The 13,338-nt window shown below is 38.2% G+C and overlaps 1 protein-coding gene across 2 annotated transcripts in view; it reads right to left on the bottom strand.

The window, feature by feature from the left end:
• The window catches only part of LOC114654100 (uncharacterized protein KIAA2026), a 76,234-nt gene that overhangs the window by 41,010 nt on the left and 21,886 nt on the right, over nucleotides 1-13,338 (bottom strand). For both annotated transcript variants that reach the window (XM_051930210.1, XM_051930211.1), the window contains exon 4: nucleotides 969-1,051. In XM_051930210.1, the coding sequence (XP_051786170.1) occupies nucleotides 969-1,051 (83 nt within the window). The remainder of the gene's footprint in view (nucleotides 1-968; nucleotides 1,052-13,338) is intronic.

Here is a 13,338-nt window from a genome sequence, read left to right as displayed (position 1 = left end):
AGGAGAAAAAGTAATATTTATAATGTTCTTAACCATGCATGGTGCTCACTTATTTATGTGCCTAAAATGAGATGACTGGATGGCAAGTGTGTACTGAATTTAGTTTAAAACAAACACTTTTTTCTATATGTTTTAACAAAATTTTGCACTATTTCATTATTACTTGGCCTGTAAATATATTTTACTGGTAAACTGGAATACTTCAACAGCATAGCAAAACATGCCAACATATATTGTATTTATACTGTAAATTTTACAGAGCAGGTCACTATGTTCATGGGGAAAAAAGGATATAACGCAAGTTCTCTTGTACATACTGCATCCCAAAACCATAAATAAAAACACAATATGTGGCACCACATTTTCAATGGAAGACTCATCTTTCCTAGATAGACAACATGACTCTTCAGTTCATTTACACTAACTGCTAACATGATATTTTCTTAGAGAATTCTGGCAGGTCTGTACATAGTTTATACACACAATAATTAGCTATTTGCATTATTAATTCAACTCTCATAATTTATCATTCAGTGAATAAATGTGGAACTCACAATGATAAGTTTACACAATTTTGACGCTACATATGTTTTATGCTTTTAAAAGTCATTCATACTGTTGGATTTTGAATATGAAAAAAGGTGCATAGATTACAACAATGCAAATGGTGCAGATCCAGGAGCAATGAATATTTAATGCTGTAGCATACAATAATCTAGTGAGAGCAAGTGTGCTAATACTGACATTGTTGTACTTAATTAGAACTTGTCAGTGAGCATTATTCAGCAACATGCATGTTTCTCTGACCAAAAACACTAGTGGTCAGAAAAAAAGCTTATTCAGGCTTTTTAGACAAAAAACACAGGTACATTTTATGTTTGGAATTAGAAGTAAAAAAAAATGCTATTTTCATTTACAAATTAAAACAAGCATTTTTCAGTTTGTTTGTTAAATTAACCCAAACATACCTGAAATCTAGGCTCAGCAGGAAGACGAGGTGACGTTTTTCTTTTCTTTGGGCTAGACTCCTCCCTAGTTAAGGACCTTTTATCTAAAATGTAAAAAAGCACAAAAAATATTTTCACACACAAAAAGTCACTCCTTGTATTAATAAAAAAATAATTCAGTGCAAAATAAACTTAAAGGGAATGAAGTGTACTTCAGAAAACCGAAACTGAATAGTAAATTGAACTAGATGAAACAATACTGTAGGACCAGTACAACAGACAAAAGAAGAATACAATTAGAGAATGTTGTTCCAGCTAAATACATTAAAATGAAGAGAAGCTAGGTTGGTCGAATAAGTCTACTTATTTAACTTCACAAACACGCCTAGGAACGAAGTTACAGACAGCAGGACCCTTAAAGCCAAATAAGCATTCATTGATAGTTGCAAAATTAGCCTTCTAAATTGTGACCAAGCTGGTGTCAGAAAATTTGGTCCCACTGGCTCACTGGCAAGAATGATTTAAGCAACACCACCAGATACAAAGAAAGTCACTTATCTAAATCAATAGAAGAGTTTTGACCATAATGTGGTATTGTTTAAATTCATAAACTCTTCAGCTGGAAGCAAGTTTTTATTTTGGACGCAAATCAAAACATGAAGGACAACCAGAAAAAAAAAATCTACAAGAATAATTATGGCTGTACTGTACTGCTAAGTATGATAAAATCTGGAGGGAAGGAGAGACTGGAGAGGGAGGATAGTCCTTAGCTGAAGATTTATGCTTTTCTCTCCAAGTGGGTGAATGTAGAACATTGGCACATTTACTTACCTTTCAGACTTTAGGAAATTCCTAGCTTTCACCTTGGGGAAAAATACACATAGGGATTACAACTGAGATTAGTACACTTCATCCCCTCTTGACCACTTTCTTACTGTTAAAATTCTGAAAGAGCCTTTTAGAAGGTACTTTTTCATTAGCAAGGGATTATTATTTCTCCTGCTTTTGTATCACATTTTTAAATGGCAACATTAACTAAATGGAAGAACACTGACATTTTTTTCCATAACTGACTATTCATAATTTATGCTTGATAACATAAACATGTAATATTATTTCACTGCAGCTAATCTGCAGTTTTATTTGGTATCTGTTGATGTAACCTTTATAAAAAAAATAAAAAAAAAGCGCTATACTTCTGAATTTAAACCAAATGTGCCCTGCAATTCATTTGCAAGCAACCTATAAGGAAAGAAATGATTATGGTGAATTTATCTTATGTTAGTAAAGCTGATGTTGTTATTCCCATCTTTATAGCACCATCTTGAAACTGCAAGTTCCTATAAGAACAATTCTGATGAGAATAAGCTATTCCACCCAACAAAGCTTGTCGATTCCAGTTGATGCAACTTTTGCAAAACATAACCGAGATGTGAAAGTCCTCTAAATATTATCATCTACCACTCTACTTGGTAAACACATTTCACATTTGTGGTTCTTTCTGTAAAAATATTTTCTAACATTTGTGCAAAATTTACTCCTAACCAGCATCCTCTCTGACCCCAATGTTCTAGATTAAAATCAGATCTTCAAGTAATATAGACCATTCATCATACCAATTCCCATCATAATTCAGAAAGCTTGTATGAGGTCAACTCTTATCCACTGGCCTAAACTAAAAAGATTAAACTTGTTCCATCTTTCTTCATAGCTCATACACTGTAGTCATGGAATAAGCCTAAATCAAGTGGCTTTTCTCTTCATAATTTTGTAGTTTAAGAATAACCTCCCTTGAATTGTACTTCACACAGCATGCTATGTAACGCTACATCTTAAATTATTTGTCCTTATCATATTTTAGCCTTCTTAACTGCATCTGTACCATGCCTAAATCCTTTTCAAAGTGTACTTACATGTTTGAGAGCCCCCATTGTGTAATCGTATTTAAAATTAGTTTTTACATCCCATATCAAATACTATATTTACATTAGCATTAAACATCATTTGTCACATATCTGAATTCTGTCCAGACCCATTTGTAATTTTTTTACTCTATTGTATTCACAATTACACCTACTTAGAATCACCTGAAAATAAGTGGATTGTTAATTAGTTTTTTATACATAATTTATATGAATTGATAAAGGCTTTGCTCCTGCACTGATCGCTAAAATAAACAATTTTTCTAACGTAAATTGGAGATTTCTCAGACAACTCTTAACTTTTAAACATTTGAGCCAATTTGTGCATTCACCTATAAAGTTTAAGTTTAAACATTAACATAATTTCACAATAGCCAGTTTTCAGTTTTAATAAGTGTCAGCTGAAGTAACCTTTTAAAAAAAATCTATTAATTTAATTGAAGTGCTTACTGAGATTCATTTGCAAGCAACAAATAAACTCACCATAATTAATTCTTTCTTTATCTTATGTTAGTAAAGCTGATGTGGTTATTTCCAGCTTTATAGCCACCTTGAAATGCAAGTTCCTATAAGAACAATTCTAATGAGAACAAGCCATTTAACCCAACATAGCTTGTCAATTAACTTTAAATATTTGAGCCAATCTGTGTGTTCACTTAAAATAAAAAATAAAAGTCTTTTTGTGCTTTCACACGTGCCTCTTTGTCAGTCTGTGCCGGGTTGGGCGCTATATTGCGTCCTTATGATTATATATATATATATATATATATTCTATTCTTACCCATTTGGACATGTCTTCATCAGAGGAAGCAGTCACCTCATTCCACACCACATAGGAAACTGGTAGGACAAACTTCAGATTGCTTAGAGGGAATCGTTCACAGGATTTTTCAATGGCACATCCGTCATCAACTACCTCTGCTACATTGGACTGTGTTTTGGACACAGTCTTTGGTGTTTATTGTTGAAATTAATTGTTAGGTGTTTATTGTTATAGTGCTGTGTTATAATTTGTTATCACGTTAGGGAATCTGGGGAGGGCCTTTGGCATATGTGTTTTTTGTTATCTAGTGTGTTCCTTTTTTCTTCATTTGATTAATATACAATATTTCATTATTAACCAATTCAATGGGCCACTAACGGAGTCTGTGTGTGTGTGTCTGGAGTCCCCACCAAAAAATAAATAAACCACAGTCTGACAGTGTGAATCTTAGTGTCATCACGAGCGCTACATGCTTATTCTCACACAGCAATTTCAGGACAAGTTGTAACCAACTCTGCTATAAGAATGTGTCCGCTAAAACCAGCCTAGAATGGGATATCAGTATTTTGGCCTGGTATATTAGTGTGCCTTGCAATTTAAAGCTGCTTAAAGTAATACTACACAGCAAAAATTATATTTTTTATATGTACTTAACCCATTTAGTTTGTAACGATTAATGAGGAAAAAAAATTTTATTCTCATGTTTTCATGCAGAACGGAGATAAAGTTTCAAAATCTATGCATCTATGGTGACCAAGACTGGATACTAGGAAATGATATAAAAATGTCCATGAAAAAAAATCTCACATAATTTGTGTTCCATAATCCACATGTCATGTTAAGTCATCCAGTTATATGATCACAACATCCCATACAATGTATTTTTATTAAAATAGTTAAATAAATCAGTTCCAAAAACAATCATGCACTAAAACAAAATGTGCTCAAATGTAACTAGGCATTACTTTAACAAGTACAGTGGAACCTCGATTCACGACCATAATTCGTTCCAAAACTCGTAAACCGACTTGGTCGTGAACCGAAGCAATTTCCCCCATAGGATTGTATGTAAATACAATTAGTACGTTCCAGACCATACGAACTGTATGTAAATATATATTTTTTTAAAGTTTTCAAGCACAAATATAGTTAATTAAACCATAGAATGCACAGCGTAATAGTAAACTAAATGTAAAAACATTGAATAACACTGAGAAAACCTTGAACAACAGAGAAAACTAACACTGCAATAGTTTGCGCTTTAGCGTTACCAACCGCTGGCTAAAAACACTTTTTTTTTTTTTTTTTTTAAATGAGTTTTAAGCACAAGGAAAAAAATGAACATTTGAAAAAAATCTGTAATTTAATAAACCACCAAGAAAAGTAACATTGCAACAATGCACGCTACGAACCGATCGCTGTAAACAGAAGTGAAAACAAAATCAAGCCCAGTGCATTCTTTAACTGCCTTCTCTATCTTATGAGTCCAGCCCTCTCTCTCACTCGCGCTGCCTGTGTGTGTGCGGCTCTCTCTCTCGTGCTGCCTGTGTGTGTGTGTCTGTCTCTCTCATATGCTGCCTCTGTGCGTGTGTGTGTCGCGCTCTCTCGCTCTCTGTCTTGCTCGCTGCACAGGAAATGCACAGGGAGAGACTGAACATGTACAAACCGAAAGGGAAACTGGCTTGTTTGTATACCGAGTGTGTGGTCGTGAACCGAGGCAAAAGTTTGGTGAACTTTTTGCTCGTAAACCGATTTGTACGTGTACCGACACGTTCGTGAACCGAGGTTCCACTGTATATCTTTTGGGAAGAGGGTGACGTAAGGAGTAGCTAAGAGGGGAAAAAAGCAGATAAATGCAGAATATGGAAATTCCACAAACATATCGCCTTAGCTTCAAGATTATGAGAGGATGCAGTACTATCCACCATGCGAATGACAACCTTATTTGTTAATGTCAGTAAAATTATTTAATTTCTTTGTTGAATGCTGATAAACTCTGAATCAAATGTACATTCACTGGTTTTGATAAACGTTTGAACTATATATATGGTTTGAAATAGTTTACTGTCAAATAAATGCAAAGAGTACGCGACACGTGTTTTGCCCTCATTCTGGGCTCATCAGGCGTACACACTCCACTGCACTCCCTCTCGGGAATCGAACCTCGGACGTCAGCGCCAGAGGTGTTGCCCCTAACGTTGCGCCACGGCGTGTGGTTCGTTTATTTGACAGCATGTAGACTATTTCAAACCATTCTATGATCTGCTCTTCACAAACTGAGGGCACTGTGGCGGATGTTAGCAGATTGCTGGCCAACCACAAGCGTTACCTGGTAAGTAACCACCCATACAATCAGATTGTGACACAGACTTCGAATGCAGTGAATATATATATATATATATATATAAAAAAAAGACAATCTTGAGTGGCTTTTTTTTTTTTTTTAATTACTTTACTTTTGTACAATGGATCCAATAAACAGTAACTCAGGCTGATAATCAAAACTAAAACCCAGAGTTTAAATCATTGAGGATGAAGCACAATGGTACAAATTTAATCAAATTAAGTGGTTCCAATAATTATGTGTCCATTAAATATTCCTGGCTATGTGAGCTCCAATTTAATAAACTAAAACTTGGAAGTCTTCAAGAGTTTAAAAACAATGTCTTCCCTCCATCTTCCTCATTCTGTCTAGCCATGCCCAACAGTAACAGCACTCTTACACTTCACCTATGAAAAACAGCATTCAGCAATGATGGAGGGGAAAAAAAACAAAAAAAAACCTAAGACTTTTTTGACCCTTTAGCCATTAAAGTTCATAGCCGCCTTAAATATACCTTGTATTAGTACAAGTCCTTTGTAAGATTCCATTAAAAGACATAATGTTTTTAATAATATGGTATGCTGTTATACCCCATGAAGTCATCAATATAACCAAAACCATAGTTCATCGAGTTCTTGCTGAAATGTGCTCTTGTAAGCATGCACTCGTTGAACTTAATATTGTTTGCTATTTTTAAGTTCTAACCAAACTGTTGCAGTTAGCAGAAAAGAAAAATCTTTGTTATTTTTAACATATGTAGCATTGCTTTTAAAATGCTTGCAAAGCTGAATTTCACTAAAAGGCATATTTCACTTATGTACAAGTAACACAGAGCAAATATTTTTTTTTTACTCAACAGAACAAATACAATGTATGGGAAGCTGTTTCAAAGTACTTTGCTCCACAGCAACTGTAGGAAAACGGACTCAAAGAGCATACAGATTATCATTAGGTGAAACAATTACATAGGTTTCACATAAACAGTGGGCATTCCCCCCCCACCCCCCCCCCCCCACCCCCCCCCCCCCCCTGTAACATTTAAAAGGTAAAGTGAAACACATTAAAATAAAAAATAAATAAAAAAGGATTCCAACAAATGGAATAAATCAGGGGTCCCCAACCCCCAGTCCGCTGGCAACGGAGACTCACTCAGTGAAGGGCTACAGCAAAATGGCTGCCCCTTCACTGAAGACACTTTTCAGAACTCTAGGCGGGTGGGGCTTTGCAGCGGCGCAGAGAGAGGAGAGAGACCGAGGTGAGACAGTATTACAACAAACTATTTTTATGGTCCTTACAGTTTCCCCATATGACACATGTCTATAGAAATCTTGTTACTACAAAGTACATTCAGCAGATACTTTCATTACAACGAAGTGTATGAATCATCCACAGAGCAGTTAGTTCTGTTTTTTTTTTTTTTTGCTGTTTTTGTTTTCTGTGGTTTTCAGTGATACCTTTTGCTTATTGCTCGTCAACATTTGAAAAACATCCATTGGAATTTAACTCATTGTCACCATCCTATAGAAACAGCAGACAAGAAAAAACGCTAACAGTGTTAATGTTTGTGATGGCCAATCTGTTGGAATGACAAATGCAATGCATATGTCTTTGTTATATGCAAAAAAAGAAGAAAAATCTCGGATTGCAAACGTATGTGAACTGCTGCATTTGATGACAGTTTTTATGTGGTTCAGTGATGCTCATTCAAGAAACATTCCTATTAATGCGGCACTCATTCAAGAAAAAGTTTCTAAACTCGCTTGGGACCTCCTCCAACTGGACAACACACCGAAGAGCACCCCGAAGTGTGATCACCGTGTCTGTGGAAGACTGTTTATCCATTGTCGGGGCAACAGCAGGCTCACAGCTCTGCTGCGTCTCTCCGCCAAAGCAAACAGAAAAGATCTCTATGGCCGATGCAAGGAACATTGTAAACGCAGGGAGCATGATTACTTGGCCACTAACCTGGTCACAACCCTGCCTGACTGCTGTGTCTGTTTATAGGAGAGTGGCAGATCACACTACAATAAATAACTGTGCTGTTCCTGTTTCAAGCTGAATAAAGCTGGTTTTGCTAAAGTACTGAGACTCAGTCTCGTGTTTTGGGGTTTAAGACAGGGACTTATAGCGCGACCACGATCTTTTAGGATTCGCTTCTGTGGCACTTCACTGCATCGCTGTGAGCCTGCTGTTGCCCTGCCCCGGCAAAGGACAAACAATCTTACACAGACACGGCAATTGCACTTCGGGACGCACTTCAGCATGACGATCCAGTTGGGTGGGGGGGATCCCAAAAGAGTTCAGAAACCTCACAATATGAACAGGCATACAGGCACTATTAGGTACCCCACCTTTACCCACTCTGCAGACTCAGTATCCAGCCAGGCTGTAAGGGAGCCCAAGAGGAGGAAAATTGCTGAGGGCAGTGGTGGAGCAGCAGCAAGTGGGGCAGAGGCAGAAGATACCCGTTGTTCAAGTTGGCAGATAAAGTGGCTGCATTCAATGCCAAACTTGATTTATGGGGCAGACGAGTGAACATTGGGATTTTTGATATGTTTCAAACGTTAGCAGAAGTTGCTAAAGATACCAAGCCAGGGCCTTCTTTCTCCCAGCTGGTGTATGATCACCTATCTCAGCTTTCAATAGAGTTTGAGCATTATTCCCAACCACACAAAAGACCCCCGAGACATGGGAAGGAATGGATCTGTGACCCATTTGTGAAGAAGCCAGGTGAATTAACTTTGTCTGTGCTTGGAGATCAACTGCTTGAGATTGCAAATGATTGTGGCCTTAAAAGTATGTTTGAGACAACTTCAAATCTCCATACGTTTTAGATTAAAGTCAAGGTGGAATATTTCCTGAGGTTGCCACAAAAGCACTGAAAGTCTGATTCTATTTCCAAGCATCCTATCTTTGTGAGGCTAGCGCTTTTCTGCAGTGCAAGGAACAAAAACGAGATTACGGAGTAGACTAAAACATAAGCAACACACTTCGTGTGTCCACTGTTCCTCCCATCGTCCCCCTGATGGGATCGTGCTGGTTGCAGGAAACCACTCCTCCAACCCCCCCACCCCCCCCAAATCCTACCCCCCCCCACCCCCCACCCAGTCCATGGAAAAATATGCTTCTAGTAAAGCGGTTCTTGGTGTCAAAAAGGTTGGGGACCACTGCAATAAACTTCAAATAAGTCACTAGAAATCAAACTGTGAACTAAAAAGAGCAGAAAAATGGCCCCTGGAGCTTTTAATATTGAAAAAAAGTCAGACTTTAATAGTTTGTTAACATAAGCAAGTACGATGAACACTGATAAACTCAGTTTCTCTCTCTTGTTCAGTTACAGTATCACTTGACTGGATTAAGAATGGTTAGTCTATTCTAATCATAATTCTATTTCATGAGATCAGCTATTTATGATGTTAGTTTGCAAAGCAGGTTATGTACAGTATGAGTCTGTATGATTCACACTTTAAATCTGGATGTGCACAAGTAATGGCAATCATCATTCCCAGATATCTGCACAATGAATGTAATATACATGAAATGCAAAGGTTTTGGCAACGCATATAAAAAAATAGTATGAGAAAAAACTCCACAGTGCACCTTTTCTTTTCTCCAAAATGTAAAATGAATCATGTATGTGCAATCGTTTTGCTCCAGATCTAATGCGCCACAGCTCACAATATATTTGAGGAGTTTTATTTAATACGTATTACGCGCTCTGGTTGGGTAGCTTCTCAGCCATCTACCAATAGCGTCCCTTGTATGAAATCAACTGGGCAAACCAACAGAGGAAGCATGTACCAGAAATTAAAAGACCCATTGTCCGCAGAAATCCACGAACCAGCAAAAAAATCCGCGATATATATTTAAATATGCTTACATATAAAATCCGCGATAGAGTGAAGCCGCGAAAGTCGAAGCGCAATATAGCGAGGGATTACTGTATTACTTAAATACAATTCAATCTGTTTGAATAAGGTCTTAATCGAAGGCAAAAGCGGACATTAGACTGTAAAACAATGGTTGGTTGTTTTAAAACACACTAGTTCTGGTGTCGTATTACTCCACACGTTATTCAATGCTATGGTATTTTGCAGATCTACTTTTACACATCACTTCCATAATCGCCCTTTTCATAATTTTGACGGTCAGTTTGTTATCTTAATTAGCATAACTTACAGCCATACTCGCTTCACAACATAGTTTGGTACAGTTTTTTCTACCCCACTGCTTTGTTTTTTAATCTATTAGGTAAACTTGGGGCACATTTTTAATCACTTCTTAGGTACTTCTATTCTGCATCTGATCCTGTTCCAACTGACTCTCAAACCTAAGATCCTTGACTGATGTTTAATGCTGATGTTGTCAATAATGTAAATGAAAAATGGCTGCCACAATTCTGAATTTCCTTTATCATAAATCCCCATAAAAGCATTTTAAGTGTCAACAATGCACATTTAGCCACCTCAGCCAGCACACAGTGTCAGAAAATTAGTCCCTGTCTTACGTGACTAATGGATGATCAATAATGTTTAAAACAATGATTCAAAATTAAAAATATTATTCAGGATACCTTTAGAACATTTTTACAACACTGCTAAAGGAGAAAGACCCTATTTACTTTAATCCTATCTGTTATTCCTTGATGATTGGCTCCTGTCTGCAGCACCTGACTGGTGTCCCACACTAAAAACCTGTCAAGTTGTGTCTACACACTGCCTGCTTTGCAAAGGCTTTAAAATTTTGCTCTTTTACCAGTAAACTACTAAGATAGCAATGATAAACATCCAAACTCATTATAAAGAATTGTTAAGTTGCTGTAAAAAAAATTGTCTGCTAAATAAAACTTATTATTAAAACTAAATACCAAAAACTTAATTGCAATGCAACATTTAGTACAGTTATTTACTTCATTTGTAAGACATGAATAGACGAACGGTGGCTCTATTTAAATAAAACAGATGAACTGTGACCTCACCAACCAAAAAAATGCTTAGGTTTGGGACAAAATAAAATAACTGCTTTTACTGGGTTTAAGCAACTTTGTCCAGGTTTCATAAGTGCTAGGTGTATCGGGTTTTACTTACTTTATTATCGTGTCACTTTCTGCTGCCAGATAATCTAGTTTTTGTGGTGGGCATTGTTTTCAAGTGTAACTTTCATTTGGAATCTAGAGTATTTCATCACCAAAGCAGAATTTAACAATGTTTTACCTTTCATAGACTTACAGCAAGGTTTTAAAAAAAAAAAAAAAGTTAAAATATCAATAACTAGCGAAACCGCGGCGTACCATACGCCGCATAATCAGGCCGCTTTTTTAATGATTTTTAAGCACAGGGAGAAAATTAACATTTGAAAAATCGGTAGGTGCTCGGGTGCGGAGGGCAGAATGGGAGGAGAGGGGAAGGATGCCCATTCCGCCCCCTCCGTCATGCTAGTCTGCTGATTTCTCATTTAGTATGCACTGCCTGCTCATGTGCCCACCCCCAACTTGGCACCTGAGTCGTTTTCCTGTTTGCACAGTCCACATGCACCTGTGAGTCATGTAGACTTTTCATTGTTCTTTGCGGTTTTGGCTGCTTTTCTATATATAATCCACCAAGTCACCCGACCACGGTAGTAGCGAGGGTGGGAGGTTGTGTGTACAAAGGGCAGGGACGTAATCAGTGTGAGCGTATGACCCGCTAGCCAACCCGCGGTGTAGCATACGCTGCATAATTATGTATTGATGGGTGAACACTTCCTGAACGACGCAGTTGTCCAAATAGAAGTGAAAACAAAATCGAGCCCGGTGCATTCTTTAACTGCCTTGTAGCGCAGTGGTAATGTTGCTGCTTTGCAGTAAGGAGACTGTGCAAGATTTTGGGTTCGCTTCCCAGTTCATCCCTATGTGGATAGCGCTTTGAATACTGAAAACACCGCTATATCAATGTAATGAAGTATTATTAATCTTATGTGTCCAGCACTCTCTCTGTCGCGCACGCGTGCCTGTGTGTGTGTGTGTGTCGCTCGCTTGCTGCACGTGTTCCTGCAGGCATACCAGTAAGTGAATGAAAAGATGGAACTCTGGAGATAGCAACATACAACTGTCTGTGACTGAACACTGGTTTTGGCAGATACATGCATCTCTTTTTGAAAGTTTGGCCCTGTGCCTTATTAATTGTCATCGCAAAGGCAAATCTAACAGGAAATTGTCTTCGTGTTAAAGTAAAACGCAAATTATCCGCGACAAACAAACTGTTTTACACGCTGCATACCAACCCGCGGCGTAGTATATGCCGCATAATCATTCCGCTTTTTTAATGTTTTTTAAGCAGAGGGAGAAAATGAACATTTGCAAAATCCGTAATGCTGCTTTCAGTAAGTACAATGCACACGCGTTTAATTTGTCGTCCACTTTTTGCCAGCCGTCTTTTCTGGTTTGGGCTGCTTTTGCAGTGTTACCACTTGTGCATATTAAATCTTGAAATCCTTTGAGTAACTAATTAACTAACACCCACCCACCCAGCTTATGAGAAAAAAATGCGCCCGTTCTTTCATCATTTTGTTGCAGCCTATCAAAGACTTGCTGATCATGTTTTCTAGACTCAATATACATTGGCTTTTCACTCAGTGCGGGGGCGCGCATTCATCTCGGATTATTAAATCCTGCTAGACTAATCTGCTACACGGCTGCGTTTGAAAAACCGACTTATCCCAGATGAGTTTCACCGGCATTAATGATTAGGAATCTGGTTTGAACAAAACCCTGCATCCACAGGGGTTCACCAGGACCGAGTTTGGGAAAAACTGCTGAACACAGACGAAACTGACTCAGGTGAGGAGTTGGGGTGGGCAAAGTGGTTGCAGCTATTGATTATTCAGTGTTGTTTGCCTGGGTGTCTGATCTGCTCGACGGGATCATAAATAAAAGGAAAACAATGTGAAGGCAATGTCACAGGTGATCCTGTGGTATAGCGGGTCCACAGCTCCCCTTCAAAAGGTCATTTTTAAATGAATAATCACCGCGCTCACAGCGTAGCGAGGGGCGTGGAAGTGTGGCTGAAACGGTTTTCGGGTGGAGTCGTGCTGCGGGCATTTCTCCCCTGTGCAGTGTGCGAGCGAGTGAGGAGAGAGAGAAAGCCGGTACATTAGAGTGAGCGAGAGCAGGCTCGAAGGCAATGTGTTCCTGTGGTATAGCGGGTCCATAGCTCCCCTTCAAAAGGCCATTTTTAATCAGGCGACTGACTTTAGTAGAGTCAGGCACAGAGAAGGTCAGCTGCTGAGAGAGTGTCTCGACTGTTGCAGGGCCTGCATCGGTGAAGCAGGTGAGACGCTAATGAAAAAGAGGCACAGGGTTTATTGGTTTTTAAAGACTGCTTCCTTCATTGTGTTTTAACCTTA

This window comes from Erpetoichthys calabaricus, chromosome 7 (genome assembly GCF_900747795.2).
Source record: "Erpetoichthys calabaricus chromosome 7, fErpCal1.3, whole genome shotgun sequence".
Classification (NCBI taxonomy): Eukaryota; Metazoa; Chordata; class Cladistia; order Polypteriformes; family Polypteridae; genus Erpetoichthys; species Erpetoichthys calabaricus.
The sequence above is the reverse complement of the archived record's forward strand: the minus strand, read 5'-3'. Positions and strand labels throughout refer to the sequence as shown.